The sequence below is a fragment of the Malurus melanocephalus genome, unplaced genomic scaffold, assembly GCF_030028575.1.
Source record: "Malurus melanocephalus ecotype Western Australia unplaced genomic scaffold, MMel_1.1 scaffold_240, whole genome shotgun sequence".
NCBI lineage: Eukaryota > Metazoa > Chordata > Aves > Passeriformes > Maluridae > Malurus > Malurus melanocephalus.
In genome coordinates this window covers 901,656-919,449 of record NW_026623472.1, presented here as the reverse complement: position 1 = coordinate 919,449, position 17,794 = coordinate 901,656, and the positions used below count along the sequence as shown (strand labels likewise).

General features: G+C 42.5%; 1 protein-coding gene across 4 annotated transcripts in view; it reads right to left on the bottom strand.

Annotated features, from left to right (window-relative positions):
- Positions 1-17,794, bottom strand: part of SEC31B (SEC31 homolog B, COPII coat complex component) — a 33,228-nt gene extending 15,434 nt beyond the window's left edge. Inside the window, exons 1-14 of one of the 4 annotated variants that reach the window (XM_057375127.1) lie at positions 17,731-17,794; positions 13,088-13,176; positions 11,065-11,188; positions 10,065-10,260; positions 9,199-9,294; positions 8,005-8,145; positions 7,398-7,540; positions 7,058-7,157; positions 4,959-5,120; positions 2,968-3,120; positions 2,005-2,235; positions 1,792-1,866; positions 1,145-1,225; positions 112-220 (exon numbers count right to left, since the gene is read on the bottom strand). In XM_057375127.1, the coding sequence (XP_057231110.1) occupies positions 112-220; positions 1,145-1,225; positions 1,792-1,866; positions 2,005-2,235; positions 2,968-3,120; positions 4,959-5,120; positions 7,058-7,157; positions 7,398-7,540; positions 8,005-8,145; positions 9,199-9,294; positions 10,065-10,260; positions 11,065-11,188; positions 13,088-13,166 (1,690 nt within the window). In that variant the 5' untranslated portion in view covers positions 13,167-13,176; positions 17,731-17,794. Of the gene's footprint in view, positions 1-111; positions 221-1,144; positions 1,226-1,791; positions 1,867-2,004; positions 2,236-2,967; positions 3,121-4,958; positions 5,121-7,057; positions 7,158-7,397; positions 7,541-8,004; positions 8,146-9,198; positions 9,295-10,064; positions 10,261-11,064; positions 11,189-13,087; positions 13,177-15,275; positions 15,418-17,419; positions 17,708-17,730 lie in introns of those variants that run through there. The other 3 variants (XM_057375126.1, XM_057375129.1, XM_057375128.1) reach the window with 3 other exon arrangements.

Below are 17,794 nucleotides of genomic sequence, written 5' to 3'. Positions count from 1 at the left end.
GTATCTGTCTGCTGRAGTGAACTAGATTCTTCCTCGTCTCCCTTAATTTTTTTGGTTTCCTTCCTCTCCCCTTTTCCTAAGAGAGCAGAAATAATATTCTTTGTAACATACCTTCCGTGACAGGAATCTCCAATGTGCTCATATTCTGTGGGATGAGGTTATCAAAAAAGGCTGAAGAGGAAGAAACAGCAGCTACATCATCGCTGGAATTCATCAAAAGCTGTGCAAAGAGTGCAAAAGGTTATTTAATTCACTGCACACACAGATCCTACCCAAAACAGTTTAGTGGATTAGGGTGGGATGGGGCTGCTCTCCATTTGGTTGTGCATGCTCATACAASTCTAATTTCAATTTGGAAACTTCTGTCACTGTGCTATCTATCTGCACATGAGGGCAGCAACAAGAGCAATGCTGCAACTGACAAAGCTTAGGAGATTGATRGTGCAAGACATGCACTGCCAACAGCACTGCTGGGCAGCATTCATCAACTCATCTGTCAGCCCYTGAGCAAGCTCAACTATTTTGGATGGAACAGGGACAAAACCAACAAGTAAAATCTGTAAATAACAGGTTGGATCACAGCCATGCCTGGTGCTCTACTGAAATGCAGGATATAATTGCTATTCCTAGAATATCTGAGCCAGTGTTTGAGGCTTATGAAGAAGATTACTAATCAGAGGATATAAGTTTTASATACCTCAGAGGAGAAATCTTTACACTGAACCAAGTCTTGGAAGGCATCTGAAGATGGACATCCCAAAATTATGGGAAAATACATTTCAGAGGATAGAGATCAAAAGGAAATAAATACCCTAGCAGAAGCTTCACAGAGGAAATCCAGCAATGTACCATGAAGTTAAGATGTGGTGAGGTTAATTGTGCCAGTGAAGAAATCAACACAGGTGAAGCAAGCCTTGTTGCAGGAATAAAAGCCAGGAGTCCTTCCTCATTGTTCACTGATTAGTTTTACAGCCAGAAGGGACAGTTATGTTCCTTTAGTCTGACCCTGGGAGGGTGTCACAGGCCTGTGAGCTGCACTCTGCAATGCAGGCATTAAGCCCAACCAGTTGTAGTTTGAATTAGACCTTCCAGTTCATTCTGCCTTTCTCTGCTCTCCCAGGGTGACAAGATGTACAGAACATACCTGATCTGGTGCAGTATTTGTACCATCTGCCTCAGGAAGGGGCTGTTTGTCTGGGATCCTGTTACTCAAACATGAGGCAATCTAGAAAAGTAACACACACGCATGAWGTGAAGTCCCTACCAAAGTAAGCACCTGGACAGTAAAAATACCCTAAGACTGGCAAGTCCTAGACACAATTCCCCCAGCTCTTTCACCTGTTTGAGAACTTCCACCTCAGCCTATTCCTGGCTGGCTGCCTATCAGCAGCTATTTATCCTTTGCAGAGCACTATCCATCAGTCAGGACTGTCTCCCCCTGGCACCTTCTTCCTGGCTGAGGAATCCCCTGAGATGCAGAGAGCTCAATGCTAAAAGAAGCTCTCACAACCGMACTGTTTTAAACACTTCCCAATGCACCAACAACTGAAAGCAAAATAATTTGGCTCAAGTCCACTTTGGTTTGATTCAGGACAGCTACAGTTACACCCTCACAAGGGCTTGCATTTGCTTTTTAATGGGGTATGTTTCAGGTGACTCCCARCTGAAATTTCTTAGTTTGGTCTTTTGTGTGCTATGAGATCACTTGCTCAGTTCCAGTAGGGACTCTACAACTCTCCTGCAGCAGCTTTAATCCTGTAWAAGTTTCTCCCTACTGGAAATACCYCTTACCTTTTTTTGCAGATCCTCTTTACTGTAGCCAAGCAGCTTGAGAAGTTTAGTCCTGGACTCCTGCTCCAAATTCACCTGAGTCCCAAAGGATATTAAAAAGACAAAAAATATGAATCATAGGTTTTTCGTTTGACATAGTTACAGCTGACCATATTCCACCTCAGGACCATAAAAGAGCTGATCTTTGTATTTCACCACAGGTAGCCATCCTACCTTCAAGAAGTTCCAAAGGTTCTCATCAAACGGCAGCTTGGCTGTCTGGATCTTGCCCTGGCAGTAATCAAGGAGGTTCCCTGACTGCAAGGCCATCTGCAGTTCTTTGGATCGGAGTAGGAATTCAGTTTCAGTAGTGACTTGACTGATGAACACCTGGTGTGGGTAAGCCTGCTGCATTTGCTGTCCAGGAGCTTTGGTAAGACCAAAGGTGATCAGTTTTCCTCCAAACTGAGGATGACAGAGGGAGACATAGTAAGTATTCTTATAAACAAAGGTAAAAGCAACTCACTTAGCTCTTCCTTTAGCACAGCAGACCCAAGCTCCAGCAGTGATCACAAGGAACCCAGGACTTCATGGATTGTATGAACATTGCGGGAGTTAACATTATGAGCCCTTCAGCTGAACACTGACAAACTTGACACTTRTGCATATCCAATCAGGCCTAGCCAATTGCAAGTGCCAGAGAGGCACAGAGGGAAATGTACCATTTGGAACTGTTAGTTCCTTTGTTACATAAAGAGGCAGACTGCAGTGATAAAAACTATCCGGTGAAGAGAAGATACTAGACAGACAGAGAACAAGTCAAGCACAGACTAAAAAAACAATTCAGCCTTCCAATTTAGGAGCAAAGATATGAAGAAAATTAAATGCCTGCACAGGAAGGAGACAGACAGAGGAGAATGGGAATGCATTCACCCTACAAGGACAGCTTTTATGRATTTTTCTTAGATTTGTTAATTCCTACTTATAATCTCCCATTCTCTGCTACAGGACTTTTTCTTGTTGAAAATATACCTGAATGTAAACMAACTTCACTTCATGGGACACAACAATGCACCTTAAACAGGCATTAAAACAACTAGCAACAGGGAGATACAGGTTTCTYCAGTGAAAGAAAAGGATTCTGTCACAAGGCAAGACAACTACTGCATTTTCAGCTAAGATGCTCAATTCACTTACTGCAAATGAAACCCCCACAGGTCTGCGAATCCACTTGGGTGGCTTTTTTAGTGGTGGAATCAAGGTGGTTTGAGTTACTTGCTCTGGCACCTGCAGAGGAGGAAGGCTCTGTCCTGTGCCAAAGGGATCCAGGTTGTTGAAGGAGGAAGAGATCTAGAATCAGATGGAARTAGGAAGAAGATATAATTAATTCCTCTCTGTACGGAGTAAGCACAAAAACTATTGCTTAGAAATTAGTTACTCTCCACACTGATGAAGAATGAGGCTAGTACAGCCCCTCTTTCTGGAATACCACCTAGCCCATATGCAAGAGAAAATGACTTTTCAAAACAGTTCCAGAAATCATTTCTCAAGAACGTTTCACCCTAAGAGATTATCAAGCAGTTTTTCCTCAGCAAGATACAAATTTCCTAACAATCATTTCTAGGCCTAGCACCCAGTTAAAATATACAAGTTGCAAAATTACTTGTTTTATGCAAGATAATGACAACATATGGTCAAAAGTTGTCCAACTTATTTCTTGTTTTTCTCACAAAGGAATTCTGACTTCCTTTTTATTGCTGGAGTCTTTCAAATGGGTTAGTTTCAAGGACTGTCTCGAGGTTTTATAGCTTAGATGAGACTGATGAAATAAAACTTTCTTGTCTAGACAAGAGAGAGKCAAAAGTGGCCCCTGAGCCAGATTTCTGACATTTAGGGAGGCAGTGAACATACAATGCTGTTCACAAGCACTTTTCATTTTTAGATAGAATTTGCTTGTTTTCTAAAGATAGCCCTGTTCATGTTTGACTGGACCATAGGGAGCAGCTTTAAAATTCAGCTAACCAGCATACCCAAAACAGAACAACATCAGGCTGATCAAGCTAAACTTGCCAATCCTWAGAGTCACAGGCAATGTTTTATCTTTCTTCAGGGGAAGCCAATTTCAAAGAAAGAACATTTCTTAAAAACAGCCTATATCCAACAGATCAAACACCCTAAACCTTAAATAAATATACACAACCAGGTCTGCAACAGAGTTTCTGTCCTGAGACTGTTGAATTCCTAACAGAGATACCTCTGGTCACAAACTCCCTGCCACCATAACTGTCATTATCTCCTTCTGCTTGTGCTATTCAATTTATCCAGGAATTATTCAACATTAGTGCTCCCCAATTTTGAACAGTGGAAGTGTGGCACATGCACATGAAGAATGCAGAGAAAGAAAATTCTCCATGGGTTAAATAAATCCTTAATCTCCTGCAGCTGTTGCTTGATAAAGTATTTTCTGTCTCCTGCAAATCCTATGAAACTGAATTCAGTCAGCTGTAAATGACTACATAAATAACATTTAAGCCAGCTCATACGTATTCTCTTAAAACCTGTATTGTAAGGCATTTGTTGGCTGGGACAGAGGGAGGGAATTAAAAGACTAGACACCAGATTAAAACTAAAATTTTAGACAGTAGTGACATTTAATCTGTTCAGAGTTTGCTCATCTATTCATTGGCTAAGTAATACATTTCAGTATCAAGAATAATAACATGCTCCAAGTTGTAGTCAATAGACTTGAGGAAAATTGCTAATAGTGGTTTATAAGCTACTTAATAAAATTATTTTCTAATGAAGAATAAAATATCCTATAAATTAGAATCAATGTATTTAATTTTAACCTAATGACAAGAAAAGCTTGCTGATCTAACATATGCTTTGTTTTCAGTCTAACAGAGATAACAATAAAACATATCTTAACACCACAACGTGCTTGACCTTGGTTCTCTTTACATACTTCGTTAGAGGCAATGTGGACCCCCTTTGGCATTTGGTGGGATTACTAAACCCCCATACAGGTAATTTTGGGTTCCCACACCATACAGCCATAGGTCCTGGTGCGGGGGACTGACTGCATTGCTTGAAAATCACATTGTTACACACATTTGCTTCTACCACTCTGAGCAGCCAGAGGAGAAACTGCCAGTCTGTCAAGGTGTAACATGGTCACAGGACTTTACCTTGTCAGCCTGCGTCTTCTGCTGAGCTTCTAAATTCCCACCCATTACAGAGTAAATGTTGATCCACCCATCAAAAGTGGCAGCAGAGAAGACTGAAGGATTCCTAGGACACCACTGGACATCAAAGCACCACTGACTCCGAATGGGCAGCTCATAAACCACCTATCATAGAAAAAGAGACGATAGAAGCACAACACCAACAGACTCCTGTTTTCCCCAAATTACTTGCTCACAGTAAGCGTGTCACCWTTGCATACAAATCTCTTATTTTTCCTTCCTGAAGGGTGCATTTGCAACCAAATTATAGCATACTGAGTCCAAACAGCTGAAAGCCACAGAAAACTCCCATAAAACTGGATTACGACTGTAAACAAAATCCAAAAGCAAGAAGTCACTTTTGCTCTGCTAAGTACTACTGTATCAGAGTACTATAGCATTGTCATATTTGCTGTTAACCAAGGGAGAGACACCTTGACAATAACACAAGTCAAGAGGCAAGAAGCTGTCATGAGCAAGAATACATAAACAGGAAGCATAGTGTAGAGTAACAAATGTGATAAGGAAAACAAAGATCCTAAAGAAAAAAAAATAGAACAAGAGATGGCTGTAATAGCTGCATATGAACTATGAAGGACACTGCAGACAACAAGTTTATGGTTCAGCACTTAAAAACCCAAAGTTCAATTCATGTTCCAGACACTGATGTAGGGCAATTCACTAACACAGCCTTGACTTTAAACCTCTAGGTTGCAAAATGAAGATATTTCATTTATGGTTTACAGGAAAAAGCATGGACAATCACAACTTTGTTTTCTGTGGGAATGTGATCTGTGTTTTCTGTTCCAGGTATAAGCAAATTAATATGATTTGCTTATATTAAAATCTAGATTACCAAACAGAAAAACTAACAAACAAATCCCAAAAACCCAAACATCCCCCAAACCCAAAGAAACCAATACTTCCCTCAAACTTAAGACAGCAGTCATTCTGTACAACTACATTAATTCTTAATGTTACAAATCTTCCCAATTTTCTTTTTCACCTGAAAGTTTTCTGTTTATTGGTATCAAGTYAAAAAGCCCCCTAACAACAGTTTATACATGAAAATCCAATTTGAATTTGGACTCTGCAAATCTACAGCAGCATGCACAAAGACAAGTCAGCCCCACTAACCTTTTCTTTTGTAACTTTTCCACTAAATGACAGTGAAAATAATTCTGTAAAAATTAGACATCAGGAACATTTCAGAGACTGATTGTCTTCTAACCACCAGAAATCTGGACATCAAATCCCAAAAGTGAACATCAAATCCCATGAAACTACAACCAGCAGCATTTCAGGCATTTTAGGAAAACTGATTAATTTTTTTCCTTGCCTCCAAGGCAAAAGTGGTCAGCTGAGTGATATTGTGCTATGAAATGATTCTAGCCTGGGGCTCCCAGCTGGACTTTGTTTAGTATTGTGAGAGCACTTTCCCCATGCTATCATCAAGATCAACTGCATTGCCCAAAGTTCAGTTTTATCCAGGAACTCAGCACTGAATGAAAAGAGTGTGCATAAAAAAATTTAAACAGCCCCATTTTAATTCAGGTGATACCTAAAAATTCCAAATATGGTAATTCTGAGATACATAACTAGATAAGCACGTACATGTGAAACCATTTTACTATGAATAAAGTTTACACACATTATTTCACTACATTGCTCCCTTCTCAGTGACCCTAACAAATASTCCTTGCTTTCCTTCAAATTTCCTCCCAAAAAAGCTTACTACTCTAGCAAAAGAAAAAATAATAAATATGTTGAAACAGAGAACACTAATGTGTGAGAAYAGCAAGAAAATTGTAAATAGCTGAAACTAAATTTTAGTTAAAGTTTTCTTCCCTCTGTGATCTCTGGACAAATATACGTATCAGTGAAAACCTCTGCCTGTCTCTCTTGATTTCAGTCTGGATGTGGACAACATTCACTGACTCCAGACAGAAAGAGTGAAGAAGATATGCTTGGGGGAATTACACTGCCACTCCACAAGGATACAGGGAAGGACACACACAACTCTACAAAGCAGACCATGTGTACTGGTAGCTGTGGTTACGTACCTCCCCCATASTTGGGTTCCAGCACAAGATTCTGTTGTCTTTGGCACTACTCAACAGCAGTTCAGGRTCAGCCTGGCACCAAGAAACTGAGAGAACTCCCCTAAAATCGATCAGAARGAAATCAGACACATTTCCTGTACAGTACAGTCCACTCTGATACCCAGTCACTAAGAAAGCACCATGCACCAGCATTTGGGCTCTGAAATACTAGTTCTCATCTCCACCTTCAACCAGATTCCACTGGGAATGAAAGCAGGCCCAGGAGAAAATCACAGCTCCCCAAAGTCCAGTCTCCCAGATGTCTGCCTTGAAAATATGCAACAAAGATGCAAGTCCCCACCTCGTGTGCCCTTCCAGCTGGCTCAGAGGAGAGGTAGCAAAGCGCAAGTCCCATATTTGGATCACTGGCAAACGGTCATCCTCAGAGGAAAGGACTAGCTGGGTTGCAACTTCTGGATGCCAGGCCATTCCTGAGCAATGCATCTAGGGACAAAAATAGCACAGGCTKAAAATTCAGCAGAGCAAGCTGGCAATAGCACAAATGGCCCAGAGCCATGTCATTCTGTACTGAACTTGCCTAAAATGCTTGACATTAACCAAGTCTAGCAATGTCTTGCTCCAGGCAGCAAGTATTTCTACCTTCTCTRCACAGCAAAAAAAACCCATCTAATCACACAGAAGTCAAAGCTGACCTAGGAAGAAAGCTGGGAGGATTCTCATAAATGAGTTGTGAACATAGAAACTGAATGGAAGAGTGCCTGAATTTTAAGAACAGTAAGGGCTCTTGTTTTCCCATTTCATCAGGCAAAAAATAAAAAGAGGTGCTTTGATGCTACAGCTCCAAGTGAACTAGTTCTGACAGTTCCTAGAATAAAACTACTCCTGTCTGTGTCACTGCTTTGTAGCCACACGTGGCTAGTTAGAAACACAGCCTTTTCTCCACTCACTCTGTTGCTGTGGTCACTGACTTTGATGATGGGCTCATTCTTCCTGAGGTCCCAAACCACAGCCTTGCCRCTGGGGTGAGCAGAGGACAGGATGTGCTGCACCTGCCGATTCCAGGACACCACACTGACGTCTTCATGAGGCTGCCAAGACAGGAAGGGCCACACATCCWTTATTCCCAAACTGAGAAACACCAATCACAGGAGTCTGTCACCAGTTTAACTAAGGGATTAGGGATTTGGGATTTGATGATACATAGATTCCTCTCTTCAGCTGCTGATCARCTAACTGGAAATACCAGCAGCACGGATCAGAAAGTGTACAGTGTATAGTAAAATTCTATGTGGGAATGTCACTTGGAAAAGTATCTTTGCAGTTTAGGAGCAGGTATTGGATTCTACATTGGTCAAATGTATTAAAAATCACTCCAGAGAGAACTGCAGCTGAGTACACATTTATGCTTCTATCCTAATTTCTCAGATGAACTTAAATGGAAAGATGACCTTGTGCAACGTTTCAGGAATGCAGTGAGATGGAAAACAATGAAGTRTTCATGGCTAATGTTGTTATTGTATCTACTGCAATGCGGGAGATAGTTAAGGAAACAAACAGACTTACTGGAGGAAAAGCCTGACCTGCTTTTAGCTGAGTTTACTATGATTTTTCAACTTTCAGGAGTTGATTGCCCTGAATAATATAATAAGCATCAGCAGATCAGAAACTTCTTCCTCTTCAAACTCTGGAAACATTATCTGGGCGCAATAGCCAAGATGCATTTAATGGCTCACTGGCTCTGCTAGGGATATGACTTTCATGAGATATGAAAAGCCTCAGCTGAAGCCTGAAATAAATTCATTCCTCAGAGAAGGTCCAATAAACCTTCTTAATCCATCACACATGCCCCAGCTGGATCACAAGATAAACTGGTCAGTAACTTGATTCAAATCCACAAAGAGCTTACCCATCCATGCAGAGTGCATCCTTCCAGAGCTTGTCAGCCTATCTCTCCTCCCTTTACAACACTTCTTCCACCCCCAAGAATGAAACCAATCAGTCACTTCTGATTCATCTTTCTCCTGATAGACATCAAAGCCTTTCACAGACTGACTAGGCTAGGATGTCTCCATACACATCTTTCTGTCCTGCCTACTGAGATAAAAACTGCAGGAGTATTGCCCAGATGAAAACTCGTTTACCTGTGATTTAGTCCCTGGAGTCATAGGCACACTGAAATTATTCAAGTCCCAGATGAAAATTTCAGAATCATTGGCTCCGGAAGCCAAGAGATTACTCTGCAGAAAAAAAAATGGAAAAGCTTTGCTGAGATTCCTGCTCACAGGGAAAGAGGACAGATTTTTTAAAAATAAATGGAAGCAAGACCCCCAGAATCATCAAAAAAGAAATGAGAGCTACATTTCACAGTCACTGGCAAGCATAAAGATACTAAGTGGCTTATAAACCAAGCACATCCCTGGCCTCCGTGCCTTCCACTGTGGCATAGCAGAGACCCATTTAAAATTTCTGTTTTGTGCAGGTGGCTGCTGTTAATCATGAYGAAATTCGGCCACAGGCCTGGAAGCCAACATCTCTGGCCAGCTGAGCCTTTGCCCTGCACCCTGGCACCAAGGACATTTCTTCTGAGAAAATGCAGGTTTCTCACAACCAACTGCAGGCAATTTTTGATTTGCCTTTGTGCTACCACAAGAACCATGTTCTGTTCACTTCTTGTTTATGTTGCWGTCCCTTCAAATGTGATCAGAGCCCCACTGAATTAAACTGAACAAATGAAAAAAATAGAAGTTCGCATTTTGAACGGACAATGGTTTAACATATAACAATACTACGTTTTTATAGAGAGGCAAGAGATCAGATGGAGGTCACAGGAGAATTCAGYGGCAAAGCTGTGAACAGAACCCAACTATGAGTCTCAAACCAGCCTTGAGTCACAGCTACCATGCCTCAAGTTAAAAATCGTTCCTTCGCTTTATAAATCTCTATACACAAAGGWATGTATTTTCTAACACAGAGGTTAACTTGCCTTTGGTATCTTAATGTTACAYACCTGAAAAGGGTTGAAGTCAAGGGCTCGAACAGGACCTGAATGCTTCTCTGCCTGCCCAATGACAGGGTCGCTCTTTGAAGTCAAGATGCGGTGTGCGCTGTACATTGTCAGGACTCCATTATCTCCTCCACCAATGATCACTCCAGAGGACTCTGAAGACCCATTTCCAAAGTTGCCCCAGATCAGCTTATGAAACCTAAAAAAAGAAAATAAAGCTGGCGTAGGCCACAATGTTTGGTGGAAATCAAGACACCCTTTTCATTACAAAACTCACATCTATRTTTTGACCTATCAAACATATTCACCAGTTTGCACTTTAAATAATCCTCTCCCTTTTAGGAGGACTGTGGCTCTTGCATGCAAAAAAAGAAGTAAGCTTCCTTCCAAAGACTTTTAAAGGGAACTTGAAAAGGTAGCACTTGACTATATTTTTTTTGGCTGTTCTGTTGTTTGTTTAAAGTTTTTACAACCTCACATGGGAGTTGGTGGGTGAAATCCTCTAGCCTACACTTTACTGAAAATTAGATTAGAGGTCTATGTGCTTTCATTTCGTTTCCAGAGCTGTTACCTGAAAAAATGTTTACACTCTTTAAAATCTGCTACTTAGAAATAAAGGCTGTATTTTACACTGGGTACAAATGTTACCCACTCTGATGYGCCTAAGAAATCACCTTGTCTTAAAAAGCTGGAAGCTAAGTTTCACTCTCTCTGTGGTCTCTTAAGTACAAATTGCCAGCCCCAGCAAATTCACATTATACACAATGTCTCTACTGACTGACTACCATACAAGTAATTTCAGATTTCTTTAATGGTCCAACTGCTCTACTTTTTTATCACACAGGACCTGTATCAACAAAAATGCACAATTTTTGAAGACAGAGGTCAACAGATTCAAAAGATCACTTTATGTGCCATAAACATTATCTCCTCTTCTCCTTTCTTGCACCAGAAAACCCTTTTCAGTTTCATTGGTGGATACATCAGTATGAGCCTCTAGTACCTGTTTGAGGCAGGAAGTGCTCCTTTCTGCTTCATGTCCAGGGAGGGATCCCTGAAGTCAACTTCAAATATTTCCAAGGTGGCATTTGTACTGAAGGATGCATCCAGTTGCTGGGCAGATGTTCCTAGCAAAAGTACAAGRGGGCATCTTTATCAAAAGTCAAGATATAAAAACAGCAAGGCTCTGAAAGCCTATTCTTCAGAGGCAACACAACTTTGGTGTTGTGACTGTTCAAAACAGGACATGTCTGAACATCTCAGAAAAAAGAATCAACAATTATGACAAAGATTTGGAAAGCAATTAGAAGTTCTTCAAGACATTCTGGGMACCAAGGTTATTGCTGCACAGATAACTTTCTCTCTTGGGAGAGATATAATTAATGTAGCCTCTCGCAGCAACTATGGCTTCTGACACTAAGCTCTTCTCTAAATTACAAATGCCACCACATTATGAAATCCAGCTACAATCATGATCCCAAGTATTTCTGCATCCGTCTCCTCAACCATGACCGGTGTTAATCAAACTTCTAAGCCTACTCTATAGCTTAAGTTCTTCAACCTTAACCAACTAAACATACCTCAACAACCTACAAACAGCTAGCAGTCACAAATTGATGGCTTCTTTCTTTGTCCCTATTCTTACAGAATAAAAGCTTAAAGTTAATGTAGCATTGCCTAGTGGGACACTGGCAGGCAAACAGTCCCCCAGTCACCATGGCAATGCTTACAGCATGGAAAGTGCCCAAAGGACTATTAAAAGCAGTACAAATTATGAAAATATACAGCTTCTAATTTGAAGCAAACTGAAGCCAAGACCTTTGGTTCAACCAAAACTCTGGCCTTGTTCTCGGGGCAAATCCTCCCCAGAGGCTGCAGTTCTTCATGAACTGCTCCAATGTGGGTCCCTCCACGGGATGGTCTTTCAGAACAGATTGCTCCAGCCTCAGTCCCCCACAGTCCAGCCAGCAAACCCGTTCCAGTGCCAGCTCCTCTCTCCACTGGGCCACAGGTCCTATCAGGAGCCTGTTTCAGCATGGGCCTTCCACAGGGCCACAGCATCCTTTGGCATCCACCGGCTCCAGAAAGGTATRTTACAGCTGGATATCTGTTCCACMATGGACCTCCATGGGCTGTGGGGGTGACAGTCTGCCTCACTAAAGTCTCCACCATGGGCTGGTAGAGAACCTTTGGCACCTGAAGCACCGCCAGCCCATTCTTCTGCATGGACCTTGGTGACTGCAGAATTGTTTCTCTCACATATTCTCACTCCTCTCTTGTGAGGCTCAGCTTTGGACAGCAGTGGGTCCATCTGGAAGCTCCAGCATTGGCTCCAGCTGGCACAGCAGGAGTCTCTAACAGCTTCTTACAGAAGCCAGCCCAGCTACCAAAGCATTACCATGCAAACCCAACAAAACCACCAGGGCTGGCAGCTCCACACAGACAATAAACCTGCCTGCTGCCAACTCAGTGAACAGGCTGACTTTCTGCCTCAGTAAGTAAAATTACTACAAGAATAGTGATTAATGAAATCAAAACAAAACTTCAAGTTTTGCAAAAGTACTGAAAATGGAATGTTAACCAAAACAGGCAACTTTAGGGAGAAGAGGTTTATAGTATTTGACTGCCAAGCCACATGATAATGACTGAAGTCAGACAAGTAAAAGCGACCTTAAATGAACATGTCTTGAATTAACTTCACCCCTGTCCCGCCTCCCTGTATCTAATGCAGAATAGCAAGCAGTTGCTGGAGTCCATACAGGCTTAATTAGAAATTAGAAATCAGAAAATCATGTATTAAGCCTTTGAAAAAGCACTCACCTTTAAAATGTCAAAGTTGGGCATAGAAGTAATTCTTCCYAGCTACTTTAAAAAACCTTAAAAGCTGYAAGGTTTCTGGTATATTGCTTGTAAGTTTGCCATACACTATTAAGGTGGAAACTGTTGAAAGCTAAAACCCATAGAACTCTACATAAAATTTCTCTGTGATGTATACTCTAATATTCACAAATTGTGAAGAACTTTACCTGTTGCTAGATAAATGGGGTGGTTGTTTGCCGGACTCCATGCCTGCACAGCTGTTCGCTCAATTTCTTTTAGCTTCATCTTCTAGACTCTGAAAGAAATTTCACACAGAATTTAGAACAGAGAGATAAAGTTGACATGAAAAATATTCATATCAGAAACAAAATATTCCCCTTAGCAAGATGAGAACACATTGCTCTCAACAGAGTGAAGTCAATTGCTACTTCCTGAGGTAGAAAATAGAGTTTTACTGCAATAAGCAGAATATTTAAGAATTAATTCAAAAMCATCCCCCACAATCCCACTGTCTGACACCAGATTTTTTTTCATATATAGGTCTGTTTTTCAGATGACCCARTTACAGGAGAGTTAGAGAAAAAGGAAGGGGATCTAAATTAAACAACATACTCAAGTCTTCAGTCCAGCTGCTTTAAATGAGCTGGATATTAATTTATACAAACGYATTTTGCTCTAGCACTAGTTGCTCTCTCTGAACAAGCTAATATCAGTATACACATAAGCAAAAAGGCAGCAGAAGGAATCYCACAGCAAGCTAAATTCCAAGCAGAAAAGTGACGTGGCAACAGAAAACAAAGTGCAATACTATCATGTGCCAATTCAGTTAATGTACTTTGCTCTTGCTCCTCCGAAATGTAAAAGTAAAATATCATTCGACTTTCCCTTTAAGTCTGCAAATAGTAGAAGGTGAGAGTAGTAATCCACAAGTAACTAGTGGATTTCAATCTCAGCACTGATAGCAATTCTTTTTATTTACTCAAGATAGATCAACTGACACCTGTAAAAGGGGAACAAAATTTCCCCATGTCTCTGGAGAGAGATTAGTTGGGCAATAATGTAGCAGGTTAACTGAAAATCAAACATCGACAGCAGGCAGCTGGAAGRCTGCAAAACTGAATATAAGTACAATTAAATACAATACAAATAAATAAAATAATTATACAAATTATTGCTCTGGGTGGGATCCCATTCTTGCTGAGGAGAAAGCACCCAGCACCTCTCCATCRCTGACCACAAACAGGCCTTCTAAGCATCATAAATGATGTGTGGATATAGCATGCACAGGCCAGCAGAGTCACTCTCATGAGCAGTTCCTAAACCTTTCGGGCTTGGATGCACTGCATGCAGTCTTTAAATTCCAGATAAACAGAACTGTTAACTATGCACTCAGAGGGTATCATGCTGAATAAAGTAAAACTGTCAGCAGGCAGCACAGCAAAACCCTCTGCATCTTGTCAGCTTACTGTGATTAACCTCTCCTGGTTACTTGACACTGTTTGTRCAAACCACAGTCTGCATCACATGGCCCTCTGTTCAGATGCAGGGCTACAAGTCTCAGTGCTTCACAGTCTGGCTTTACTCAGGCCAGTGCAAAAGTTGTCCTTCATAAATGTAACTTGCTGTGGTCACCCACTAYCTGGCCAAACCAACAAAAAGAAACCCCCAGAACAAACAGCCCTAAAAAAACAACCCAGTTTTGGAAAAGCTTTCCATTGTCTTGTAGCTTATAAGAAACTATGGCCTCCTGAGGTCCACAGAAGGGGGAATTTTGATCAGCATTACTGCTTGGGCTTGGACCTTCCAGCTAATAATTCTACACCTTTTTTAGGGTTTCTTCTCCCTCACCAATCAGAAGGACATCCTCTCTCTCTCCCAGCACTATTGGGATCTGCTGATTGATTAGAACCTATTTCAYGCTTTTTAGCATTAGCCTGCAGCAGTGTCTCCCAAAGCTCAAACTGCCAACTGCTATTCTCTCAATAAGCTTACCCCAGCTTAGTTAAGGCCCAACAGAATCTGAACAGAACTCTTGTACAATTAAAAAAGTGCAACTATTTCTTTATGCCACCTAGGAAGGAACAGAGGTGGAAAGATCATCTCCTCATCACCGTAACAAATCTCGAAACTTTCCAATTTTCCAGTGCATGCTTTGTGGGGTACTCATCAGGGGTCTACTGCATTCTCATTGCAGTCCATCTGTCAAGATGTTCCAGCACCTACTCATGTCTCTCATACCACTGCAGGAACCCTGTCCAGGTCTCCTCTCTTCATTAGCAGAGGGGAATGAAARTATCCGTGGAAGTCAGGTGAATCTGCTAGCAACAGTCTATTGCACAAGGCTCTACMTGACTCAGCTGATGTGGGGGGCAGGACAGCTGGTATATTCCTTACCAGTCTTTCCTTGCCTCTTGCTCCTCCGATTACAATCCATCAGTTATAACAGCTGGCTGTACACTCAGGCCTCATCGCTTCTTGGTTTTGAGAGGGCAACTTCCCTGTGACCTTAGTAGACAATGGCCAAGAGACCTCTTCCCTATAGGAAATTAACCGGTAAGGAATCAGGGTAGAGTGCAACTATCACAAACTTAGTAGGGTGAATGGTACAAGCTCCCCCTCCTTACATCTGTGCTGGACKGACTGCATGGCTGAAATAATTTGCATTTAATGTGCAAACAAAGATAAGCTGCAAAAATTGTGCAGAACAATATTGATCGTTTGGCTTTTCTTGTCAACAGAGCATTTTACATAAGAAAGTCAATTACTGCATCACTACTGTTCTTTTTTCACAAATTTAAGTCAGGACAGAATGTGAAGGTAAAGTTTCTTGGTCATRGTAACCCATCCAGACAGAGGAAAGCAAACAACACTCCATTTAGAGTGGCTCAGTGTCAACAGTGCAACTGTAGAAGTGCTGGATCATGGTATTGAACAGGTTCACTGTGTCCCTGGCCCTAAAGGCAAACTAGCTGTGGTTCCAACAGACTAGAGAAGGCCTACATATATGGAAGAAGCCAAAGGATCACAATATCACACCATCTCTTMAGAACTTGGGAGCAGTTCAGCTCACTCCAGCTGAGGTTCTGCTGAGATGCAGCAGCATCTCCCAGTTAAATCATTGAGCTTGGACTTTGGAAGGGGAAAAAAAAACCTGATTTGAGTCTCACTCATAGAGAAGTGATCTTTCCATACACTGTGCATGTCTGTATCCAGAAGAGGACTCGCAATCCTTAAAGCTTGAAAAAGCCCTTCTTTAGCAAACTCTTGTGGCTGTCTGAGAAAAATCCCCAAGTACTGAACTCTTCCAMAACAGAACTTTTAGGGAGAGGTTGCCACCTGCTGTCATCTCTCAAAAGAGCAGCTAATACTTCCAAGAAAGCTCATGCTTTTCTCAGGACCTCTAATTAATTCATCATGATAATTCCTCACCCTTCTTCTACAGACATATATCCAACTACTGATCTAATACATTAATGAATCTCAGCTCCAAAGGGAGTGGAATGACAGAAACCAGCATTTCCCCACAGCTTTCCTTRGCATTGGCTTCCTGCACAGACCTTCAAGGATAACTGCCTATAAACCAAAACCTGACAGGTCAGAGCACTCCTCASCACTGAGAAATGGAGAGCAAGCAACTAAAGAGTGAAAATTCCCAAATCACAACAGACCAGGCAAACAATGCTGTCAGAGGCAAAAATTCCTCACCTTTGCTAACCTGAAATACTTACGGTTTCACAGTACATTACGAAAGACCGTGGTTATTTTATGAACTAATTTACCCTCAGAGCTGTCACGGTAATTATTCCTGATAGCACCCTAGTGAGGCCTCTCTCTTGCACCACCCAAATACTGTCAATCAGAAATCGCCTCCCACTGACTTTCCCAGTCCTCCTCCTGCCACTGGACACCCAACCATTCCTYTTTGAAAAATTCCTGCTAATACTGGACTTCCAGCACTGCAACAAATGACCTGATAAGTTGACCTCCCCCAATTTAGCTGAAAGTGGAAGTTGGGCAGAATAAAAAAGATTTGTCCAAGGTCACTCGGGTGACAAGTAGCCACCCTAAGACCTGAAAAATAACCCTCAGCCATGACACAATGGCTAAGACACAAACTGTCCCTACAGTTTCCACATCCCAGCGTCGATTTAAAATCTCTGTACTGCCCCTTCCGTTTGCACCGTTCTGACACCCTCCTTCCGCAGCTCCCCAACACCGTACAGCCAGGCTGTTCTCCCATGTGCTTATTATAAACCCCGATTACGGAAGGCACAGAGACACTCAGCTAATCTCAGCTAATCACTGGTGTGTGCAAGGTGGGGTTGTTGCAGGGCAGGGCTCTCAGCACATTCCTCCATGACAGCTCCCATGGTATATAAAGTAACTTCTTGTGCTCTGCGCAGTTTCAGAAGCTGTTGCTCCTTGCACGGCACTGCTCAGATGGCAGTGCACACATGTCTCAAGTGTGCTKGTCTGCACTACAGCAGTATCCCTTGGGATGGTGAAAAAACCCGAAGGTCTAGGAGGAAAGCAYTGACCTCGGACACCGGGTGTCAGACACAGGCTCTGGGCTATGCCAGAGGCCTCTCCGCGGCCCAGGTCACACATCTGAGCTCCCCGCCCGCTCTCCGCCGGTAGGCGGAGGGCAGACGGGGCTCTCGGGGCAAGGACGGGACCACGGGACCTGGGAGCGGATCGTGACACCGACAGCAGGCGSGCAGGGCAGCACAGCAGCCCTGGGCTGGGGAACAGGGACGCGGCAGGGCAAGGGCGGCCTCCGGCCCCTGGCGCTGGCTCGGTGTCCGAGGGGCGCGGGGCCGGGCCGGGGCGGGGGGCGGGCGGCCCTTACCGGCTGGCTGCCGTGCCTCCAGTGCGCTCGCTCCCGCAGCCCGGCGCTCCGACCGACGGTAGCC